The sequence below is a fragment of the Canis lupus genome, chromosome 4 (genome assembly GCF_003254725.2).
Source record: "Canis lupus dingo isolate Sandy chromosome 4, ASM325472v2, whole genome shotgun sequence".
In the NCBI taxonomy this organism is placed as follows: Eukaryota; Metazoa; Chordata; class Mammalia; order Carnivora; family Canidae; genus Canis; species Canis lupus.
Window position 1 is genome coordinate 23,683,469 of NC_064246.1, and position 23,906 is coordinate 23,707,374.

The 23,906-nt window shown below is 40.4% G+C and overlaps 1 protein-coding gene across 6 annotated transcripts in view; it reads left to right on the forward strand.

Annotated features, from left to right (window-relative positions):
* The window catches only part of MCU (mitochondrial calcium uniporter), a 218,225-nt gene that overhangs the window by 8,903 nt on the left and 185,416 nt on the right, over positions 1-23,906 (forward strand). For 2 of the 6 annotated variants that reach the window (XM_025435492.3, XM_035715230.2), the window contains exon 1: positions 9,900-10,078. The exons of 3 other annotated variants lie outside the window; for them this stretch is intronic. In XM_025435492.3, coding sequence (XP_025291277.1) covers positions 9,932-10,078 — 147 coding nt within the window. In that variant the 5' untranslated portion in view covers positions 9,900-9,931. Of the gene's footprint in view, positions 1-9,899; positions 10,079-23,906 lie in introns of those variants that run through there. One more of the 6 variants, XM_025435491.3, reaches the window with a different exon arrangement.

A 23,906-nucleotide genomic window follows, 5' to 3' on the forward strand; every position in this document is an offset into this window, starting at 1 on the left:
AACAAACATTAAGAGCAGTGGAGTGGAGGTACTATAATTTTCTCTATTGTGAGAAGATAGGAATATGTATTTCACTTAAGTATTTATTCATTCATTCTACAATTCTCTTTGAGCATATGATTTTATTTATTTTTTAAAAAGATTTTCAATTTATTTATTCATGAGACACACAGAGAGAGAGGCAGAAACATAGGCAGAGGGAGAAGCAGGCTCCCCACAGACAGCCGATGCAGGACTCCATCCCAGGAGTCTGGGATCATGCCCTGAGCCAAAGGCAGATGTTCAACCACTGAGCCACCCAGGTGTCCCTGAACATATGATTTTAGACCATTAATTATGAGCAAGGAACTATGCCAACTATGTGGATTTGCTTCTTACTGAAGTATTAGAATTCAGCTTGGGATCTCTATATATACTGTCATTGTAATAATATAAGAATCTTACAGTAAATTTAAAAAAATTATTCAGAGATCCAGAACATTTTTGAAAACTGACCTAACTACCTGAGGTCAGTGAATATCAATAATGAATACTGAAAAAGTGAATATCAATACTAAATACTGAACAAGTCCTGTACAAATGTTAAAAATGCCTTCTAGGGCAGCCCTGGTGGCCCAGCGGTTTAGCGCCGCCTTCAGTCCAGGGCGTGATCCTGGAGACCCAGGATCGAGCCCCAGGTCCGGCTCCCTGCATGGAACCCGTTTCTCTCTCTGCCTGCGTCTCTGCCTCTCTCTGTCTCTCTCTCATGAATAAATAAATAAAATCTTTTTTTAAAAAAGCCTTCTAGATTTTGAAAAAAGATTTATTTATTTATTTATTTATTTATTTATTTATTTATTTATTTATGAGAGACATGCAGAGAGAGGCAGAGACGCAGGCAGAGGGAGAAGCAGGCTTCCCGTGGGGAGCCTGATGCGGGACTTGATCCCAGGACCCCAGGATCACGACCTGTGCCAAAGGCAGATGCTCAACCACTGAGCCACCGAGGTGCCCCGCCTTCTAGATTTTATTAAGACTTGTGTTTTTTTTTTATTCATTCATTTGTTTACTCAAATAAAATATTTTTAAAGCATGTATTATGGAAGAACATTAAATGGAAACTAATTTCTTAGATCTTCTTTTCTTCCCCATACTCAACCTGGATGGTTTCAATCAATCCTATGGCTTCATTTACCAACTATCTATGTGCTAATGACCCCTACATTTATTTCTAGTCAGTTCATCAGGCTCTAATAACCAATTGTCTGATGAATATTGCTGCTTGGATGTCTCAAGGCACCTGCCATACAACATTTTCTTTTCTTATTTGTTTTAGAGAGAGAGTATGTGCATGCAAGGGGCACATGTGAGTCAGGGGAGGGGAGAAGGTGGGAATCCCCAAGCAGACTCCCTGTTAAGCATGGAGCTTGGGGTAGGATCCCACAACCCATGAGATCATGACCCAAGCCAAACCAAAAGCCAGGTACTTAATTGACTGAGCCACCCAGGCACCCCTGTCATACAACATTTTCAAAACTGAGTTCATTTTCCCGCAATAATAAATCTTTTTTGTGTTTCCTCTTTCAGTGTTTGGCACCAGCATCCACCCTGTTGCCCAAGTGAGACACTTAGAAATCTCCTTTGATATCTTACTCTCCTTCATTCCCCTGCTGCCTCCAAATATCTTCTCAATTATTAATATCTTTTGATTCAATTTCTTATATACAATCTCCCTAAATTAGTCTATTTTTTCCCCATGGCCAATATTATAAACCATATTGTTGGTGTTTCTTGCCTAGATCTCCTAATTTGTTTTCTGGCCTTCAGTCTCTCTGGTCTCCAATCTATTCTCTAATCTCTTCCATTTCTAAAATCCTTCAAGACTTAACCTTTGTTCTTTGCATAAGTTCAAACTATCTAATGTGGTTTAATTTTTTTTTTTAATTTATGATAGTCACACAGAGAGAGAGAGAGAGAGAGAGAGAGAGAGAGGCAGAAACATAGGCAGAGGGAGAAGCAGGCTCCATGCCCCGGGAGCCCAATGTGGGATTCGATCCTGGGTCTCCAGGATCGCGCCCTGGGCCAAAGGCAGGCGCCAAACTGCTGCGCCACCCAGGGATCCCCTAATATGGTTTATAAGATGCTATGTAACTGATTCTCTTTGCCTCTTTGGTATCATATCTCACTATTCTCCCTCTGGCATTTACTCCTACTAATCTGTCAGATTTCAACCAGAGGGATCTCCTGAGAACCCTTCCCAGATCCTTAAAAATAGGTAAAATGCCCTCCTACAATACTCTTCTATTTCCCTTATCTCTTCTTATATGGTAAGCTTGTGAGGCCAGATTCTTTTGTTGGTTTGTTGGCTGTGGTAACTCCTTGAAATAAGGAATGAATTTCTTGGAACTCAGGGATAGCCATTAATTGTAGTTACAGAATAAACTCTTTTATTAAATTTGAGAAATATTTCAGATCCTCTAATACAAGGAGATATTTGGGCACAATGTAGTTACAACTAACACACTTTGAATTTTGTAGGAGCCAAAGTCCATCTTATTTATTGAGATGCTATTATTTATTTGCTATTATTGAGTAAGCTATTGTTTATGATAGCCATGTGTTACAAATTTATTTGCAAAGATGGAACAAATATTGGGAGCTACCATCCTAAGGAATCCATTCCGGAAATGACTAATGGCTAGGGTTTTACTTTCAAAGTTGTCCTGCTTACTATTAACCTATATGTAAAATTTGATTTAACAAGATTCCTTCACCTCCCAAATCTGTTTCTCGGAGAAGGACTCATGTCTGCAAACAGGAAATTATTGTCTATGCTCATATTTTTTCATCTTCCCAAACACAAAATTGGTAAGAAAGTAGCAAAGGTCTATTTTAAAAGAATCCTCAAATCTTTACAATCTTTTTCACATCCTCCTCAGTGAGTTCTTCATCATGGGAATTAAAATAATTATAAAATATCATGGGAAATATTCCAAATTAACCCAGGATTTTTTTTTAATTTTTATTTATTTATGATAGTCACACAGAGAGAGGGAGAGAGAGGCAGAGACACAGGCAGAGGGAGAAGCAGGCTCCATGCACCGGGAGCCTGACGTGGGATTCGATCCTGGGTCTCCAGGATCGTGCCCTGGGCCAAAGGCAGGCGCCAAACCGCTGCGCCACCCAGGGATCCCTAACCCAGGATTTTTTAAAAAAAGATTTTATTTATTTATTCATGAGAGAGAGAAAGAGAGAGAGAGAGAGAGAGGCAGAGGGAGAAACAGGCTCCATCCAGGGAGCCCAATGTAGGATTCCATCCAGGGACTTCAGGATCACGCTGTGAGCCGAAGGCAGACTCTCAACTGCTGAGCCACCCAGGCGTCCCTAACCCAGGATTTTGAATTAGGACCTTTACTCATGCTATTTTAGGTTTATAATCTGGTGGTATTATGTGAAAATACCCTCTTAATAATGATCATGTTTTGATTGAATAGTTAATAGATCTGATTGCTTCAGAGCCTTAGAGCACCTATAGATGCTATAAATCTTGTTTAATTTTAACAAGTCTATTAAAGGAGTTATTCTCTCTGATGCTAGAAAAGCCAAAGGGACCTTTTCAACCTAATCTATATATCTTAGCCAAACAAGGCATGAAGGAAGAAACGAAATGTCTTCTTATAATTCCCTAAGATGGAAATTTTCTTTATATTCTAGGCAATGAACTAGTCAGAAACTAGAATTGTACTCTACTGAGGCACCTGGGTGGTGCAGTTGGTTAGGCGTCTGACTCTTGGTTTCAGCTCAGGTCATGATTTCAAGGTTCTAGGAGCAAGTCACCAAATTGGGCTCTGAGCTCAGCATGGAGTCTGCCTGAGATTCTCTTTCCCTCTCCCTTTGCCCCTCCCACTCATACTATCTCTCATTTTCTCTCTCTACAATAAATAAATAAATAAGTCTTAAAAAATGGTTTTATTTAAAAAAAGAAAAAGCATTGTACCCTACTACACAATGACAACAACTACATTTTTTTCATATGTCTTCTTACTAATTTTGGTGGGTGGAGTGGTTTATTACATTGGTAGTCTGTTTTAAATTTATATTATATAGAGACTCCAAGATAACTCAAGGGATCTTTCTAATTCTTTCAAATGATCTATAAGTGTTTGATTGCAAAGTTATGGGAAGAATTGATCTTGTTTCAAGGTTAGGATGAGCATTTTAGAAAAAAGTACTATATGATGCAAAACATGTAAATTTTAGAAAGTTTCTCCTGGCATATGTTGCCTGGCACATAAGAGGCATTTGATATATTTTTCTTGACTGACTGATCAAATGAATGAATAAATGAATTATTCTCATCCAGGTCTTTTCCCTTTCTCTTATCCCAACTCCCAATTAATAGTAATTATTTTCTGAGTCTCTACCCACATTTTAAATAATTTTGCTCCCAAGTTTTGGCAGCTTGAATGGCTTTTAAAGTGCCTAATTAAGAATGATTTGTTAATAATTGCTATCTCTTTGAATAATTTTCTTCCCCTTTTCATTCTTTTAAGCTGTTTTTACACTTCCCAAGTCTCATGCTGCTTTTTATTTCTTAGGCTAGCTTTTATTAAATAAAAGAGAACAAAGTGCTTTTTCTCTCTGGCTTTTAATAAAGGTGACCCTTTCTGTCATTCTTTCCTTGATCCTTTCCAAATCAGCTGTGGTTGCCATAAGTGACGGCTGAGAGACAAGATGCCAAGTGCAATGGCTAAATTTAAAGAGCAGCATTCGCACCTGTTGTTAACTGGCAGTGACCAGTCTCACGCCCACAGCTTCCTCCACCCTCTGCCTCCTACCAAGTGCTACCCACAGCCCAGAGTCTTTATGTGTTCACATATAAATAAGTACTGATGAAGATTATATGCATGATGTCAAAGTGAAGAATGAATATAGCATTTGACACGAAATTTGTTTGGTTTCAGAGGAGCTGAAATTTGGGCAACATTCGGCATAATGTAAAGACAAATCTGACCTTGAAGTAGGTAGACTAATGTGGCTTGGTATTAATGAATTTTTGAAGACTTTTAATGGACTATCTCACCCCAGAATAATTTTGTGAAGCCTGCCATACTTTGTGAAAATATTTTGGCTCTCAGCATTGGGAGGGTCCTATAAATTTAAATGTTGTGTAAAAGAGGCAATCCAAGAAGTACTTATCGTCTAAAGAGTTAGCTTAAATGAGTTTGCCAGATTGGCAACACTAACCTGGAAGAGTTCTGTAAGAGAAATATAGTAACACAAATAATTTTGATACAAATTATACTTAGAAGATGAGAGAAGGGGACTGTGGCCCAGGCAACGAGATTAGTCTAATCACATAGGTCTGATAACCAAGGGAGTGTGGCCGACCTCATTGTCAGATCAGCTCACATCAAGCATGAAAGTACTATGATACAAAGTCAAACCATCAACTATGAGAGTTTACTTTTACCTGAACGTTGACTCTCAGAGGAGGTAAAGCTGGTCTTCAAAAGGTGGAACAGGTGGCTTATAGGGACAGCAGGAGCAGAGCTGGAGGTTGAAATGTCAGGGCATTTTCAGGGTATAAGTAGTAAATACCTAGAGATTGCTGAGAGAGGGGAGTACTTTACCAATTCGGAATTTTGCTATAACATTGTTAGAGAATGTTCTTGTGATCTTTTGACACTTTTGGCTACTCTGGAATGGTGTTTGGTTCCATAAGAATGAGTGCTGAAATCCTGTGGAGGTGTGTGGTTTATTTGAGTGCAAAATTAGTGCTCTGCCCCTTTGAATCGCTTCAGATAGAGGCAAAAGACTTCCTGGCTCCAAAGGTCTAGTAAATAGCAAAGGCTGTAGGAAGGCACAGCCAATCCAACACAGAAGGGACAGCGTTAATGCTTGCTGCCAACCTCTCAGATCTTGAGAAACACGAATAACGACAGTCCTATTTGAACAAGCCCTACCCTTTTCAACTCAGTGTTTTCCTGGTGTCCTGCTCTTGATAGAAGAGAACTTGCAGATTGATGTTCCTGATCTAAAAGAATTTAGATTATGGGGTCGCTGAGTTAACAAAATGAATATGGAGTCAGTCATTCTTTGGAGGCCAGGGCATGAGACTCCTGCCATACAAAAATTTTAAGAGGTCACATGTAAATATATCAATGTAAATTATGTATGTAAATTATGTACATAATCCAGTGTAAGGTTGCAGTTTCTATTAGAGTAAGGGGGATGGGAATATTGGAATAAGAAGAGGAGAGAAATAAAAATAAGGGTGGAAAAAACTGTGTGTTCAATGAAGTGAGACTAGATGTAAATGTAGACAGGAAAGAATATGTGGTGGGGTTTATGAGGAGTTCAGCCCTTCTTGGCTACACTTAACTAGAAATGTTTCTGGCCCAGAGAAGCTGAAGAAAAAACATAAAAGATTACAGAAGTGAAGATGTCATGGGAATGGGAGTGGTAGCGATGGTGAGATGGTTGCAGATGGGTAGGGGTAGAGAAATGGGAATAATGACACCTGGGAAAATAGTGAACCCCAAATAACCAGAAAACAGATCTAGGCTGTGATTTATGACATGGTAAATATTTGACGGTAAAACTCTTCCTCCTCTTGCTCTCCTTTTTTACTATTATACTTACATCATACTTTTTCTCTATTCTTTAAGAATTGCTGATCTTACTTGCATAACAATTCACACCATCTGTGAACAATGAAACACAGCCCCCAGACCTCTAAGCAGATCCCTGTCATGATTTCTTGCCCATGTCAATGAACTGTGTGCATCACCTATCTTGGCTATTCTGGAAAGCTTTTAGGCAAATACTCCATTGAGTTGAGTCATAATTGGGAGCTGACTTCCGTGTACATTTTAGTAGGGAGCCTAGTTAGAGTTTCATGCTCCAGGAAATCTGTTCTGATTAGTTTTAGCTAAAAAAAGATCAACCTGTTTTAAGATTGGCACAGAAAACAACTCTGTGGCCGTGTAGATTGCAGTGACCATGTTTTTAAAATGATAAAAATAACATGCAGATGGGAAATTCAAAAGGGTAGCTACCCCTCAAAAGTCCCCAGAGTTAACATGACTTTTTCCAGAAGTCACTCTGTATCTGAAATATATATATATAACATATACAAATATATATAAGTAACTTTTATGCATATAAATAACTTTTAAAAGGTTCATCTGTACTGCATTATTACTTCTTTAAAGTATAGATGGGATAATTCATTTTGTTAATGGTTGTATAATATTCTGTAATAGGATTAGTCTCGTATTAACAAATTCCCTGTTAGAAAACATTGAGGTTTTCCTCAATTTTTTTTTTAATTTTTAAAATTTTAATTTATTTATGATAGTCACCGAGAGAGAGAGAGAGAGAGGCAGAGACACAGGCAGAGGAAGAAGCAGGCTCCATGCACCGGGAGCCCGATGTGGGATTCGATCCCGAGTCTCCAGAATCACGCCCTGGGCCAAAGGCAGGCGCCAAACAGCTGCGCCACCCAGGGATCCCGTTTTCCTCAATTTTTTAATCCTCAAAAGTTATGATGTTTTGAAGTTTTTCATGATTACCTTGCCATTTTTTATGAAAATATTATTTTGTGATCAGCACAGTGCCTGGCATAGCAGGTACTCAATGAATATTAATTTCCTTTCCTTCATAGGTAATTTATTACTTATTTTTTTAGGAATGAGGATACTTTCTGTTGAGCTATCTACACTTTCTTATTATGGGGCCTGGCCAACCAACTAATGTGAGAAATATCCTTTGCAGCTATGGAAAAGACTTTCTCTGCGAGGAGGTAATTGATGTTTGCTTAATTTCTAGTCCTGGATTATTAGAACTCAGTTCAGTCAGTGGACCCTCAAATTACACAGCCTACCTGGGGTGCATCGATGGTTTTTATCTTGGTAGATAAAAGATGACATCTTTTGGTAAATAAGAAGGAAGCTTTTGGTAATCCCTCTAGTTTCAGGTTTATGCAGTTAAAAAAAAAAACCCTATTTATTGTGCTTCTTTTGCAAATGCACAGGACTAAATCTCAGAACTGCAGGATGCATGTCTAATTTCTGTATTTGGAAGAATAGGAGAAAGACAATTCCAGTAGAACTTCTCAAAGTATAAGATGGAGATGGAGGGACAATCTTGATTCATAGCCAGATATGGCAAAGGCATAGAAAATAAAAAAAGTAAAATTCATGGTAATCCTAGTAAGAAGGAGGAAATGGCACAGCACAGGTAAATACATAACGTGCCGATAGGATAAATATAGATGGGCAGAAAATGATTGTAAGGGAAGTTGTTCCAGGAATGTCACAGATTTCCATCAAGGAGGATTAGTGTGTGCAGCTGTTGAATGGCAGGGGTGGGACGGCCTCATCGCATTCTTGAGCTCTCAGGTTCCACTTGTTGGGCAATACATGCCTTTTGGGTGAGTGGTGTGATATTCTCACCTAAAGAAGCCAGTCATTTTACTGTTCTGGGGTGGGGTGGGAGGATTGAACAAACCAAAAGCTCCACTTCATTATTTAGCAATTCTTGGCCAAACAAGTACCATTTCAGTGAAGCCTTAAAGGAAATATTATTAGAACAAGTGATACAGTAGAACTGTGTGTGATATATTTTTGTTTGTTTCAGCTTGATCACCTAAGGCTACACTACCAAGATGTTTTCCAAAATCTAGATTAGTACTTTTAGCTCCTTATTAAACTGTTTTTCTGTTTCAGATTTTAAAAGATGTGAGGACTATCCAGTTTATAATAACAGCAAGGAAATCCTCTTTTTTAAAATTTATTTTTATTTTTTTTTATTTTTAGGAAATCCTCTTCTAAGGAAATACTTCTTTCACAGTCTTTAATGAGCTTTCATTATGATCTTGTTCCTTGGGGGAAAATGAAGTATTTTTCGAGAGGAAGTGATCGATGGGGCAGCTGGATGGCTCAGTGGTTGAGCATCTGCCTTTGGTACAGATCATGATCCTGGGGTCCGGGGACCAAGTTGCGAGCCTGCTTCTCCCTCTGCCTATGTCTCTGCCTCTCTCCTTGTGTCTCTCATGAATAAATAAGAAAACCTTTAAAAAGAGAGAGAGAGAGAGAGATCAAGAATTATTCCAAAGTGTATCCTAACGGCCAGCTTATCTAAATGATCAAAATTCATTAAAATAACCTTCACATGACTTCGATTACATTGCCAACGTGTTCTGTTTCCATAGTTTAATAAGTGTGCATAGGGTCAAAGATGGTAATAACACGATTATTCCTTCTGGAGAGTGTAAGAGTATCAGTCTAAAAGGTGCTGTAAAAACGAATCGAGTATCTGAAATGTAGATAGGTGTGTTAATTCACTCTGATGGCGTGCACTCATTCTGGGACTTTGATATCACAAGCATTCTAACCCCTCCTGTATCATGCTACATTTCACGGTCATTAGATCTCCCTTTGACGTCGGGTTAATTTCAGCATATCCAAATACCATCAGTCACGTCAGGAACGATAACTCTGGGCGTGTCACTGAGAGTTCCAGCATCCCTAGTTTAATGATTTACTAATTGGGTTCACGTTTTGCCAACTTAGAACACTCCCAAAGTGCAAAGCTTAGCACGAATATGACCCCCCAGTCACCCTTATCGCAGCTCTATCCTTGGAGAGGATTAGCCGAACCCAACATGCCCTGTCTCTCTACAGCTGCCGTGCCGAGGGGCTCCGGTGCCGATTACGGGTTCCTTAGAATTTGCCCGTAATTGACTAGGTCCCACAATAGGTAACTCTGGAAGTGACAGGCAGCCTCAAGTGTGGTTCTCCCGCCTGTCGATTGGGCCTTGCAGGAAGCCCCGCCTCCTCCACTCAGCCGCGGGCGGCGGTTGGCCCGGCGCCGCTGAGTGACGGGCCTTAGCTCCGCCCCGGCCGTCCGCTGCGCTGCCTGGGTCGGCGCCGTTTCCAGTTGAGAGATGGCGGCCGCCGCAGGTAGATCGCTCCTGCTGCTCCTCTCCTCCCGGGGCGGCGGCGGGGGCGCCGGCGGCTGCGGAGCGCTGACTGCCGGCTGCTTCCCGGGGCTGGGCGTCAGCCGCCACCGGCAGCAGCAGCACCACCGGACGGTGAGCGAGCGCGCCCGGCGGCTCCGGGGAGGGCGGGGCGGCGCTGGCGTGTGGGAGCCGCCGGCGGGCAGGCCGCCGGGGCAGCGGGCAGTTCCCCCAACTCGCGGCCGCTCCCGAGCTTGCCGGGCACCGAGGAGCCGCCGTGCCCTTCAGGCGCCTGCGGCGGCGACCAGGGCGGGAGGGGGGGCGGAGGAAGCCGAGTGGAGGAGGAGGAGGAGGGGGAGGAGGAGGAGGAGGGGGAGGAGGGGCGATGGCGGGGATGTTCCCGCAGGACCCGGGGCACCGGGGCGGGGAAGGGACGGGACTTGAACCTCTCAACCGGCTGCTCCGCGATCTCGGTCCCCCCCCCCTTTTTTTTTTTTTAAAACAGCTCTGCCCCGTTGCTCGTGAACTGAGCCCCGTGCAAGTTGTCCCCTTTCCCCCTCCTCCGGGCGCGTTGGGGTGTCCTGAGTTGCCGCGGCCGCCTGCCGTCGGTGTCCGGAGAGCGGCCGAGCGGGGGGCAGCCCGGGACCCCGGCGACGGGCGAGAGGGATGATCAAACTTTATCCCCCTCCGTGACTTCCTGCGTGCGTGGGCTCGGGGAGCAGCCCCCTCGCGGCGGGTGCTGCATTGCCTCGGGAGGCGGGCTCCGTCCCCGCGGGTCGCGGGAGGTCGTCGGGGGTCCCTCGCGCCGGCCTGGAGAGCCCCCGGGGGTGCGCAGCGGGCGGAGGCAGAGCGACTGTTGCAAGTTGTTCGCAGAGGCAGGCATTTGGTGGTTTGCATTAACCAGTTATTGCTGGAGCTCATTGGCTGGCAACGAAGGAGAGTTTCTGTTTGAACAGCCTTTTGGGGTGTATTTGGGAGCGATTGGGATTTCCTTCTTTATTCTTCTTCTTTTTTTTTTTTCTTTTCGATGGTAAGAGATGGCCTTGGTATGGACTTCTTGACCGGTTCTCTCTCCTTGGACTTTGTAGACCCCGCTGTGTGTTGGTCCCTGGCCCACGGTGAGAGGAGGAGTGTAGATTTTATTTCCTAGGGCTGAGTTGTATGTAGAGTGTGGTCAGGAGAGAATCCCTGCAAGACGGCCTGAGAGCAGACACTAGTACCTTCAGAGCTCAGCCCAAGTACATCCATCCACCTGCCTTACTCTGGCCACGTAGCTCCTGGGAGGAAACTGGCCTGGGGGTTTTCAGAGAGGATACCCCAAGACTGGTGACAGCCTAAACCCAAGTGTCTGAAAGAGCTATGAAAAGAACTAATGCTCTGCAAATGCAAGATGATACTGTTATTATTAGTCATATGTATGGATCCTATCCTCATTCTTGTGAAGATTTGTACTTCGTATTTGGCATACTGACATATTGCTTTGCTGAAGCTTTTGGGTGAGAGCCGAGCTTTTCCCCCCACAGTTCAGTTTAGATCCGCATGTTTCATAGCCTCCATTTATGTGTTTTATTTTCCTAAAAACATAAAGCCTCCCCCATATCTGATGGCATTACCCTCTTCCCTCAAATCGTTTCAAGACTTCCCGAGTTGTCTTTATCCCTGTATTTTGCTAATACACCTTTTGACTTTGGGCAGTTTGTTTTCTAAGGCTGTTTGGGTGTGGTATTCATTTAGCATTTTTAAATTTGTGCCTTGTATATTTTCCACTATGCGAATCTGTCAGGCTGTGAGTGTCTTCCTTGTGTGGGTACTTCATGAAAGTGTTCTTCTGTGCTATTCTGGGGTGGGTAAAAGTGATGTGCTGAATTTGTAACTGAAAGAACAGTTAAAGTGAAGTGCTATTTCTGAAGGGCTGAAGTGTTATCATGGGAATGTTGACTTGTAAATGAACTTAGAATTGTACAATTTTGAAAAAAGTTGTACCTGATTATTTAAAATATGTAAACAGTTTTTTTCCCCCTCTTTCTACGCTTGCTCTGAAGCCATCCCGTATATAGCTGTCTCCATCTGTTATTCTATGATTCCTCACAAGACTCCATTTGAAAGGTATCTCTTAGAGATCTGTTTAACTCTTGACATTTTATGCCTGGAATTGAGGCCCAGAAAAGGGGAAGGACTTGTCTAGGATTACACGGCTAATATGCAACAGTTTTAGGATTCCCACCCATCCCAGATATCCTGACCTCTTTATCGTGTTCTTTTCGTTATAAAGTGCGGTTGCTCCTTCATAGCTCTCCTCCTTTACAAAATTGTTGTTTGTTAGGATAGTATTGGTATTTTAAAGTCCCACGAATGGGAATTCTCCTGTAAGTAGGTGTTTTTGAGGCATAGCTGTTGTCTGAGGCAAATATGGGAACAGACAACTTGCTCTTACAAAGGTCCCTGAGAGATACTAAGGTTGAATCTTGCATAGGGCACACATCCTGTGCATGTGCAGCAGATGGCACTCTGCATTGGACTAGATCACAAGCCCAGCTTGTGCCACTTTTGTTCTGGTGTAGTAGGTACGGTAAATTAGAGCCAGGGGGACATAACCAATTATGGTGCTGGTTAATTTTTTTGCTTGAGAGGAATGTGTTTTGAAATCTCTTCCAAGTTTACAGAATGAGTTCAAAGCAGTACAGATCAGCGCATTGGTAAATGGGGTTTCGAAGTTATAAAACAGAACTTGTCCCTTCCCCACCTTCCTCATTAAAAGATCATTCAACTAAGTAAATAGAAATAAAGGTTCAGAGGCTTATTCAATATTTTTAGCACCATCTAGTGTAATTTTTCCTTTCTTGTATGAAGAGCCTGTTACTGCTCCTCAGCTTGTGACTGTAACCAAGACTTATTTAAATGTTTGTTGCATGCCTTTCTGTGTGGTTAGTGAAGGTGGCTGCTATTTTCAAGGGTAATTTTTTGAGGGGGAACTGCCTTTCATTGTGAGCTGGGTAATTGCTTTGCTAACTGTCTCACCTCTGATTATGAAAGCCTGACTGTTAATATTTCTTAGTGGTCAACGGCTGTGCCGAATTACTAAATATCTTGCTTAAGTGTGTCATTGGATTTTTAGAGTTTGTGGCTGTCCCTGTCTGTTTTACACATTATATAGTTCTTTGGCAGTGATAGCATTTTACTTTAACCTGACAGCTTGAACTGAGGTTCCATTACCTGCCACAGTAGCAAGTACCAGTTCTCTAATTGGGTTTCTCATGGTCTGGCCAGTCTTACTTAGCCAGATCGATCCCAGCACAAATACCCCACTGTATTTAGTCCAGTGTTCCATATAACTATACTAAATGTTTATGCAGGGATCCCTGGGTGGCGCAGCGGTTTGGCGCCTGCCTTTGGCCCAGGGCACGATCCTGGAGACCCGGGATCGAATCCCACATCAGGCTCCCGGTGCATGGAGCCTGCTTCTCCCTCTGCCTGTGTCTCTGCCTCTCTCTCTCTCTATCATAAGTAAATAAAAATTAAACAAAACAAAACAAAAAAAATAAATGTTTATGCAGTTCTTGCAACTGGATTTCAGTCCTAATCAACTCCTCTAACCTCTAAGGTCCATTTCAGGTTAGAGACTGTGACCTACGACTACTCCGCTTTGAGTCTAACCTCTTCACTTTACAGATGAGGAAACAGGTCTAATGGGAATGAGGGAAGTGACTTACTAGGTTATGTTTGTGGTTAATTACATCTGAGGTTAAAATTCTTTTTTTAGGGGATCCCTGGGTGGCTCAGCGGTTTAGCACCTGCCTTTGGCCTAGGGCGCGATCCTGGGGTCCCGAGATCGAGTCCCACGTTGGGCTCCCGGCATGGAGCCTGCTTCTCCCTCCTCCTGTGTCTCTGCCTCTCTCTCTCTCTCTCTCTCTCTCTCTGTCTATCATAAATCAGTCAATCAATCAATCTTTAAAAAAAATAAAATTCTTTTTTAAAATATTTTATTTATGTATTTGAGAGAGAGTGTGCTCACACACAAGACAGGGAGAAGCAGAGGGAGAGGGAGAAGCAGGCTCCCTGTTGACAGAGAAGTAGAGATACCTGGTACAGAGAGGTAGAGGATCCTAGTAGATCCCAGGACCATGAAATCATGACCTGAGCCAAAGGCAGATGCTTAACTGACTGAACAACCAAGATGCCCCTGAGATTAAAATTCTTTAAGTGGAGGTGGATTCAAGATCTTCCTCATCAGAATCTTAATTTACGTGATTCCTGGCTCTTAATCCCTTTCTTTGGTTCTATTCTGTCCTGTCTAAATTCTGATAGGATTTATTATTAGCAGGACACAGATTGACACTGACTTGTCTTGTTATCTAAATATTTCATTTGTGGGTTCCTTATCTTACAGGGGAGGTAAGGAGATACTGGATTTTTGTCTCTCATAGACGCCAACACAATGCTCGGTATATAGGTGACACTCAGACGTGCATTAATTGAATATGCACCTTTTTGTCTGCTTGCCAGTGTAAAGGTATGCTCATCTACCCACCCACCCCCCTGTCACCAGTGTGACTTGTTTAATGGACTGTTGCTTAGGTAGCCACATTTGGGTAATTGCTTTAACTTTGGTATTGCCAGTGCTGTCTTTGTATATTATACTTCTTTATGGTAGACTAATGCACAGAGTGAGTACCTTTGGATTGGCTCTATGGTAGTACTTGCTTCCTGCCCAAAGCCCAGCAAAAGTATGATTAATACCCAGATTAATAGAAATATATGATTGAATCAGGTTCTAGCATTTTTATTGTTTTAGTTTACTACAAAACTAAGATTTTGATGGTTCTGGATAAATGTTTAGAGCAAACTTTTAAAATTTACTATTATTATTTTCTGTTGAAGTGTAGTTGACACATGGTGTTAAATTAGTTCCAAGAGCAGATTTGTTTTTAAGGAAGCAACTATCCTTTTTTTTTTTTTTTTTTTTTTAAGATTTTATTTATTTGAGAGAGAGAGAGTCTGGGTTGGGGGCAGAGGGAGAAGCAGACTCTCCACTGAGTAGGGAGCCTCATGTGGGGCTTGATTCCAGGACCCGGAGACCATGACCTGAGGCGACTTAATTGAGCCACCCAGGCACTCTGCAACCATCCTTTTATTTATATTAAAATCATGCTTATTTTGTACCCCACAAAAAATTTGAGTAAATTCGGACTTATTTAACAGATTACGATTATTTGACCTTTTCTAAGTCCCAAGGGGCTCTATTTTATGCTTTATGGAACTTGAGTCCAAGAGGAAATCTAAGTAGAAAATGCAGCATCAAGATTGGTGTATGCAAACATAACAAAAATCAGTTTTGGTTTTAGGGCTGCCTCATGTTTGAAATCCAGAGTGGTCATGGTCTTTGCAATAGCACTTTATTGATACCATTATCTGAATAACGGCAGAAGTGTTGTTGTTGTTTTAAAGATTTCTTTACTTAGAGAAAACAGGAGTGAGGGGCAGAGGCAGAAGAAGAATGCTCAAGCAGACTCCCTGCTGAGCATTGAGCCTGATGCAGGACTCAATTCTAGGACCCCGAGATCATGACCTGAGCCTAAATCAAGAGTTGAAAACTTGACCAACTGAGCCATCCAGGCACCACTTGTTTCTTTTTTATATTATAGCTTTGTACCTCTGTGGATTTCCTTAAAAATTACTGTTTTTTTTTTTTTTTTTCCTTTTTTGTGATTAAGGATAACACTACTCTTCAAGATCTTGAGATAGTCACTCAACAAAAGGGAATCCTCTATTCTTTATTTGACTGATTAATACTATATCATGGCTCATGGGTATTTTACAACTACTGGAGTAACATGTTATTAGGAAAACTTACGATGTTACCATGGAGGACATGTACTTAAAAGAATCATAGACTTTAGAGCTCAAAAAGACCGTAGGTTAAGGAACCAGTGCAAGAGTGGTGAAATGGCTTTTTCCTTGGTAGGCCAACAAGTTACTACAGAGCTGAAAATGGCTTCCCCATCTGCTGGCCTTCACATTCAGTTCTTTTCCAACAAAATTACACAGTTGTGGGTTTTAAAAAAGTGAGTTGGGGCCATATTTTTTCAGTAAGTGACTTATCTCAAACCCAATCTTGAATAATTACTCCCTGATTTAGGTCAAGCTTGATGACATGTGTTTAAAAAAAAAAAAAAAAAGTTGTCCTCTGCATATTGAACACACAAGAGAAACTGTCCATTTAATTATTTCACTGCACTTTGTTAAATGCTTGCAGTGAGAGAGCTTGTGTAATGTAAAAGTTGACTTCAAGCAAAGTAATTTTATTAAGTTTAGTGAGTTATTGACGTATAAACTGTGTACAGGCTTGAATCTCTTTTGATAAAAATATAACTTGGTAAATTACATCACCAGCTGGGTCTAATAGCATGCTAAAACTGAACTTTTCCTAATGCAGTTCTGGAAAAAATGGAAAATATGACATTGCATTTTGACATCTCTCTTAAAAATAAGAGACTTTTCCAAAGGTTCTTTAAGGACATTGTTAGTATTAATCAGAAGAGTGGGGTGTTTACCCTTTATACTTTGTTACTGAAGTTTTTAGTTTTTCTCTTTATTGTCTACTTTATTGTTTGGGGAGCATTTGTAATAATCACCAGAGAATTGGTGAGAAATCTATTATGTGTATGAGGGAGTCTAGAGGACAGTCTCCAATGTAGTCTTAAACTGTACTGCCTCATGGATTACAAGATCCTTTAGACTTCTTTTTTGCCTTCTAAGAGAGGCTACATATGCTTCTTATCTATAGTAAGTGGTATTATAGGATGTTTAAGAGTATTAATATCTGCTTTGAACTTTAGAGAAAGTTAATGTGACTGATAATTTGTCAAATTAACAGGACAGCAAATAGGTTAGCTTGAACTACCTGATGTGTATGTAGAGGAGTAGATAGAGGAGAAAGCATCTAAGCTCTGAGGGCATTGTGTTACCTCATTTAATTCTCACCATAACCCTATGAGAGTCATTATTATCCCAGTTTTATAGATGAAGACATTGAGGTTCATTTTTTCTTAAGTGTCATAAACTGTTTTAATGCGAGGGATACAAAGGTGGACAAGACATGTTTTGGAGGTGAATTTAAGTCTCAGCCTGGCAGGGTATTTGTGTGGGGCCTCCTTCCCTTTGTCTTCTCCTTCAGCCATGTTTTTTTTTTTTTTTTTTCAAGCATCTACTATAGTTTTCTTCCAAGAGAGTTCACCATTTTTCTGACTACATTTCTTAAATCTCTTTCTCCATCCTTTCCTCCAGGTATTAGCTACTAAGGGTCTAAGGTATTGCTTCCTTAGGATCTTTGTAATTTAGCAAAGGATTCTATTAAGTCCCACCCATTGTTGAGCATTGCCTCTATATCACTTTTATAACATTGTCTAGTATACTCTACAACAACTGTTCAGGCAAAACTCTACCCCTATGGTACATATGAGAAAATAAAGACCTAGTAAGGGTAAGTAACCTGGAGTCATTCAGAAAATATCTGTTGAACTACTGTTTGAAAGATGCTGTGCTGGAAAAGAGAGATGCCTCTGAGGTAGTCCAAAGAGGTCACAGTTTGGCTAGAAGACACTGACAAGCAAGACTGTAACTAGTTAATGCTCCCCTTACAGAGGCTCAGTGAGAACATTTAGACCTACTCAAGAGAACTGGGGAAGGCTTCATAGGGGCGGCCTCATTTAGGCAGAAATAGGAGGACATATAATGTGCTGGGGACTGGAAAGGTGTGGTTCACATTCTAGATGGGACCAACATCTGACATGACAGTATGAGGGAAGAAGATGTATTTGAGAAATGGCCAGTAGTTTGTTATAACTGGAGTATGGGCAAGAATAATCACATATTAGGCTGGTCAGTAGTAGTGATACCAATAATAATTAATATTAAGTGCATCATGTGTTACAAATTTAACATAGATAATTTCACTTAAATACCCACATGCTGTGGGTAGGTACTGTTACTATCCTCCTTTTATAGATTGTGAAACTGAGTTCCCCTCAGATTGGTTGATTTGCCCAGGATCACAGCTGGTAAGTGACACTCAGTAAATGACTTGTTCAGGATCACACAGCTGCGACTGGCATACCTGGAAAATAAACCCATGCGATCTGGCTCCAGAGTCTGTCTCTTAACTAGTGTGCTATGGTGAGGGAATCAGACTGTGAAGGGACTTGTGAAGGAGTTGGAATTTTATTATGTAGGTCAGTAGTTTTTTTTTAAACTCAGCCCACAGTAGAAATACATTTTATATCATGACCCAGAATGTGCATGTGTGCGTAAAAGTAGAAGTTTCACGGAACAATATTTTTACTATGTATGAGGCATACATAGTTTCTGTGCTGTTTTGTTGAAGAAATACTGGTTGGGACCCACTTAAATTGATTCCACAATTTAATCCATAATTTGGAAAAATACTGCTGGTCAATCAGTGTCTGAAGAATTTCAGTTTGGTGAATCACATGATCAGGTTTGTGCTTTTTGGTAGGTTACAATAGCAGCTGTGTGAAGGCTTGATTGGAGAGGATGATGGGACCAGAAAAGCCAAGAGGCCAGTAAGGGACATCTCTTTTTTTAAGATTTTATTATTCATTTGACACAGCACAGGAAAGGGGAGCAGCAGGCAAAGGCAGAGGGAGAAGCAGCTCTCTGCAGAGTAGGGTTAGGGAGCCTAATGCAGGACTTGATCCGGGGACCTGGTATCATGACCTGAGCCTAAAGCAGACCCTTAACCAACTGAGCCACCCAGGCACCCCACTAGTAAGGGACATCTTTATTTATTTATTTTTTTAATTTCTGGATTAAGATAGATGATTAGGAAGTTTTCTGTATGACTCTTACTTTTTAAAAAATTATTTATTTATTTATTCATGAGAGACACAGAGAGAGATGGAGAGAGGCAGAGACACAGGCAGAGGGAGAAGCAGGCTCCGCGTAGGAAGCCCAATGTGGGACTTGATCCCTGGACCCCTGGATCACGCCCTGAGCTGAAGGCTGATGCTCAACCACTGAGCCACCCAGGCGCCCCCAGTAAGGAACATCTTAATGGGCCAGGCAGAGGATGTTCGAATGAGGACAGTAGCATTAGGGATAGAGAAAAGGAATAGAGAGAAGGCAGATTTAGGAAATAGACCTAAATAGGAAATAGAATTGATAGAACTTGATTGGACGTGGACTGTCACTCAGCTAGTACCTTGGAGAAAGGCAATTCATTTCAGGGGCTTTCTGATTCTATTAATACTCAGGTGCTGAAACTTTGTTTCTGGACCTTCTCTGTGTGTTTCTTTTTACAGTCAAGTTAAGTATGTTTCATTGTTGTCTTTTCTGTACCTCTACTTTTGTATGTGAAAATGTGCTGATCTGGTTTAGTGATTTTTAAATTTATATATTGAAGCAGATGCCCACCTTATTCCCATTTTCCTGCCTCCATCCCCAATCCCATCCATCTGAATCTGAAAGATTTGTGCGCCAGTATGGAAAAAGTTTATAAAACATGATGAGCACTCAACAAATCTTTGTTGAAGAGTGTGTGTTCTGTGTATTATACTCTTTCAAAGCAGAAACTTCACATTACGTTAGAGGAATATTTTTGAGTAATTTCCTTTGTGTTCTCTTCAGCTTTCCATTTTTGTAATATTTGTTTACCATTAGGGAATACTGAGCATTGTATGTATGATGGTCTTTTATATTTGAAGCAAACAAAAACCTAGTCATTTTCTAAGCACCTTTTCTTAAAATTTTAGCAACCTCCCTTTTCACATTAGAAATGAAGATATGAGATTCCTACAGCTTCTGCCACCCATTTCTCAAGAGAAGTATAAAAAATAAAACTACATAATAATCAAGAACAAGTAATTCTTTAGTATTTTATTTGACTCACTGGATTGCTTTATTCAGAAAGCACATATTCTTTGGACTTCTAGGTATTATAATACAGAGGTAAGTATTTGACAATCGTAACAATTTTTTGTTTTCTGTTAATACTTTATTTGAGAGAGTGCATGCATGTGAGTGAGCAGGAGGAGGGGCAGAGGGAGGGGGAAAGAGCATCTCAATCAGACTCTGCCCTGAGCCCTACCCCACGATCCCAAGATCATGACCTGAACTGAAATCAAGAGTCAGCCACTTAACCAACTGAGCCACCCAGGAGCCCCGGCTATGACAATTTTTTAAAGCCATTACAATATCTACTTTGTCAGAATTTTTTTTAAATTTTTATTTATTTATGATAGTCACAGAGAGAGAGAGAGAGAGAGAGGCAGAGACACAGGCAGAGGGAGGAGCAGGCTCCATGCACCGGGAGCCCAACGTGGGATTTGATCCCGGGTCTCCAGGATTGCGCCCCGGGCCAAAGACAGGCGCCAAACCGCTGCGCCACCCAGGGATCCCTCTACTTTGTCAGAAGAGTGTATTTGTCCTGTAGTGAGCCTTTTGAAATCTGTGGGAATAAAGGATTGTTGTACCATCACAGAATTTTTTATTAGTTTTCTGAGATAGTTAGATAAAAGAAGAGATGGAAGTGAGAGGGGTGTGTGTGTGTATGTGTGTGTGTGTGTTATTCACTAAACTAAAAGTAAGTGTGTGTGTGTTATTCACTAAACTAAAAGTAAGTTATTGATTGAAGAGGATTAGGTGCCATGTGATACAATAGGAGTCTGGATTCTGTTCATTTCTCTTAACTTGCTGTTTGACCTTGGGCAAATGGCTTATACCTCTTTGGTCTTAATGTTTTTGGTCAGTTAAATAAGGATGCTTAATCAGGTGAGCTTAAAGGGCTTTCTTATTCTAAGACATATATCATTTTCAATAATACTTTATAAGTAATTTTTATGTTATTTCATGATAGGGGGGCTTGTATAAAATCATAAACCCAAGTATATTTGCTTATTCTCACAAGGGTCAAGGGCTTAGTGACGAAAAATAGCTTCCATTTCCTTTTCATGACAGTTTGCATAATTACTTCTGATATCTTGATAGACAATTTACCCTGCATTCCTCTTCAACAGTTCATTATGCCTTTAGTCCAATCCAAACTATCAAGGCTGTAGGGAAGAGGTGAAGATGTGGTGGGGAATCCAGAGAGTTGTGAGCGACAGGAAAAGGAAAAAAGCAGTTCATATAGTGCTGAGCTAAGATGGACTGTTCTAATAATTTGTTAATTCTGAGTTGTGGGTTGCTAGTCTGAAACAGAAAATGTTTCTGTTTTCCTTTGTTATTACACTACAGGAATTTTGAATGTGAAAACCTCAGGTGATTAGCTGCTCATAGTAGTCCATTCTCCCCAGCCTAATACAGTGTTGGATAAATGAGAGGCAGTGAGTTAAAAAGTCCTAGAGACCATTGTCTAAATTCTTCAACCCTGTGAATAATGCATCTACAGTTCATCTCGTTCTCTGTGCCTAGATAATACAGTGATGGGAATCATGGAAATGTGAAGAAGGAATTACTTTTATAAAAGATTCACGCAAAAAAAACCAAAACAAAAACAAAAAATAAATAAATAAATAAATAAATAAATAAATAAAAGATTCACGCAGCAGCAAATCATTTTTTTTTTCAGCAAATCATTTTAAAAGAGTTCCCAGATTATGCTGAAACCAGCAGGACTTTAGAAAACGCTAAGTAAAAATAGTGATGGAAAAATATTGTAGTGCTTTTGTGTTGTAAGTGATTTAAGAAATTGACACATGTATCTGCCTGGCAAGTATTTGGGGCAGGTGGAGGAGAAGGGTGAAGGGCTGGGCTTTAAAGGAACTCTTTGAAAGAGGTACTGCCAACTCCAGATTCCCTACATGTATATATTTCCAAAGATGACAGATTTTTGGAGGTGTTTATTTTGGAACTAATCTTCCGTATTTCCATCCTGCCCCCACTGTATCCTGTGTCTTGCACTGCCAGCATTCTGCTAGCTGCCATGAAGCAGGGCTGTGGCAAGTAGCCAAGTGTGATAAAACCTATTTTTCATTTTAAAACAGAATATGGATGTCAGAATACGTCAAAGAAGTATTTAAGGATAGATTGAATGGAGTAGGAGAAATAGTAAAAACCTAATGAGAAGATTGGAAGTTTCTGATTTGCTCTTGATGGAATTACATTTGTTTTGTAAATTGGAGAATACCAGTTTATGTCTGTCTCTATCAGTTTCTCTTTCTTGTCCCTCTTTCTCTGATCTTTGCATGCGGTGCTAGAAGCTGCTGAATAGACAGGAAAAAAAGTTTTCTGATCCTGAAGAGGTGATATTGATTTTGTTTTGTTCTGTTTTTCTCTTTTGAAGGGATCCCAAGGGAATGCTTTGGGTGAATGTCTCGTTACATGTATGCATGTTAGTAATTTATTTTGTACTTTCTAAAGCAAGTACACCCCCTCCAAAAGTGACTTTTTTTTTTGTTTCCAGCTCTGACTTAAGCTTCAAAACAAAATGTTGTCTAAACATGGTTGAGATGGTAAAACAATTGTAGTATACAATTACAGAATTTTGGAATATTCATTTATTAGACGGAAAATTGAACTGCAACTAGTACTTTTATTAATTTTAACATCTCATTCTACATTGATTCAGAATGAAATCAAGTTCCTAGCTTGGCCAAGTGCCGCAAAGTCGGGTGAGCTTTAAATACGTAATGACTTTTTTTTTTTTAATGATTGCTAGAGCTTTTAGCAGTAAAAAGGGGAAAAATGAAAGGGAACTCTAGCAGATTTCCTGCCTAAAAAAAGTATTCTTGGTAAGATTAGAAGTAGAGACCAGCTGGCTGAGGCCCTGAGTTATGGATCTGAAAGTCACATCACAGCCAGCATCAGAAAGTAGCACATTAGTGGAAGAAAATACAGGTCAGCACTGATGAGCTGTCTCTTAAAGCTCAGGTGTAAAGGGCATTCCATCACCAGGGGTTTTTTGGGGGTGATGATGGGGGTTCCTTCATAAGACAATGACATTGTATTCAGTTAAACTTACAAGGTGAAAAGTTTATTTTTAAAGTATGAAGTATAGCATGTCTATAAAAATGTATATAATGCTTATTTCTTTTAGCTTGAAAAATTAAACAGGATAACTATAATTGCTATCCCAAATATCCTTCCTCAGCCCTATTTCTTGTCCTGTCTCCCAAAAGTACCGTCCTTTCCAATTTGGTATTTACCATTACCATGCATGTATTTATGCTTTTGCTCTATCTATCTGTCAGTGTTGCATAGTACTGTAAGTATGTTTTAAACCTCACTTAGAAGATTTTACACTGTATATAGTTACATAATTTGTTCTTTTTGCTTAAATGCTCTAAAAAATATGTAGTTGATACATGTAGTTCTGGTTCATTCATTCTTAACTGTTTTATGGTGTTTCATTCTCTATTTCTCATGTTTAACCATTCTTTTGTTGACTGAGCGTCTTTTTAGCTGATTATTTTGGGAGGACAGGAAAAGAGGAATTTATTATGTCATTTTAAAAGTAGATTAGAAATGTGGTTTTTTCCCCCCCTTTTTGGTGTGAAATGTACTCATTTATCATATTCCTGGGAAAATTCTTTGTACTTTTGGAGAGAAAGAGAAGAAGAAGAATGTTTTCATTACACAGATGAACATGTCTTGTGCAAAATGCAGAACAGTATCTGCTGTAATACTGCAAGCTCATGTGGGATTGAGCTGCTGCAGCAAAAACTTGGTTTGCTCTATAAAAATGCTCAGACTTGTAAAGTGCAGACAAACTGTGGAAGGAAACTTGGTGGTCTTTATTCATTGTTTCTTTCATGTGTGTTTGGAATAATTTGCAGTTTGGGACTGCTTTCTTTTGTAAAAAGCTTATGTGCCTTAAATGGTAAAAAGACTGTTTTTGTGTCATGATTTTATGGAGCAGAGGAAAAACAAAGTCTAGGAATGAGGGAAGGGAAGTACTCTTTTTGAGGTAGATAGTTGATGTGAAATAAGTATTTGTTTTAATAATAAA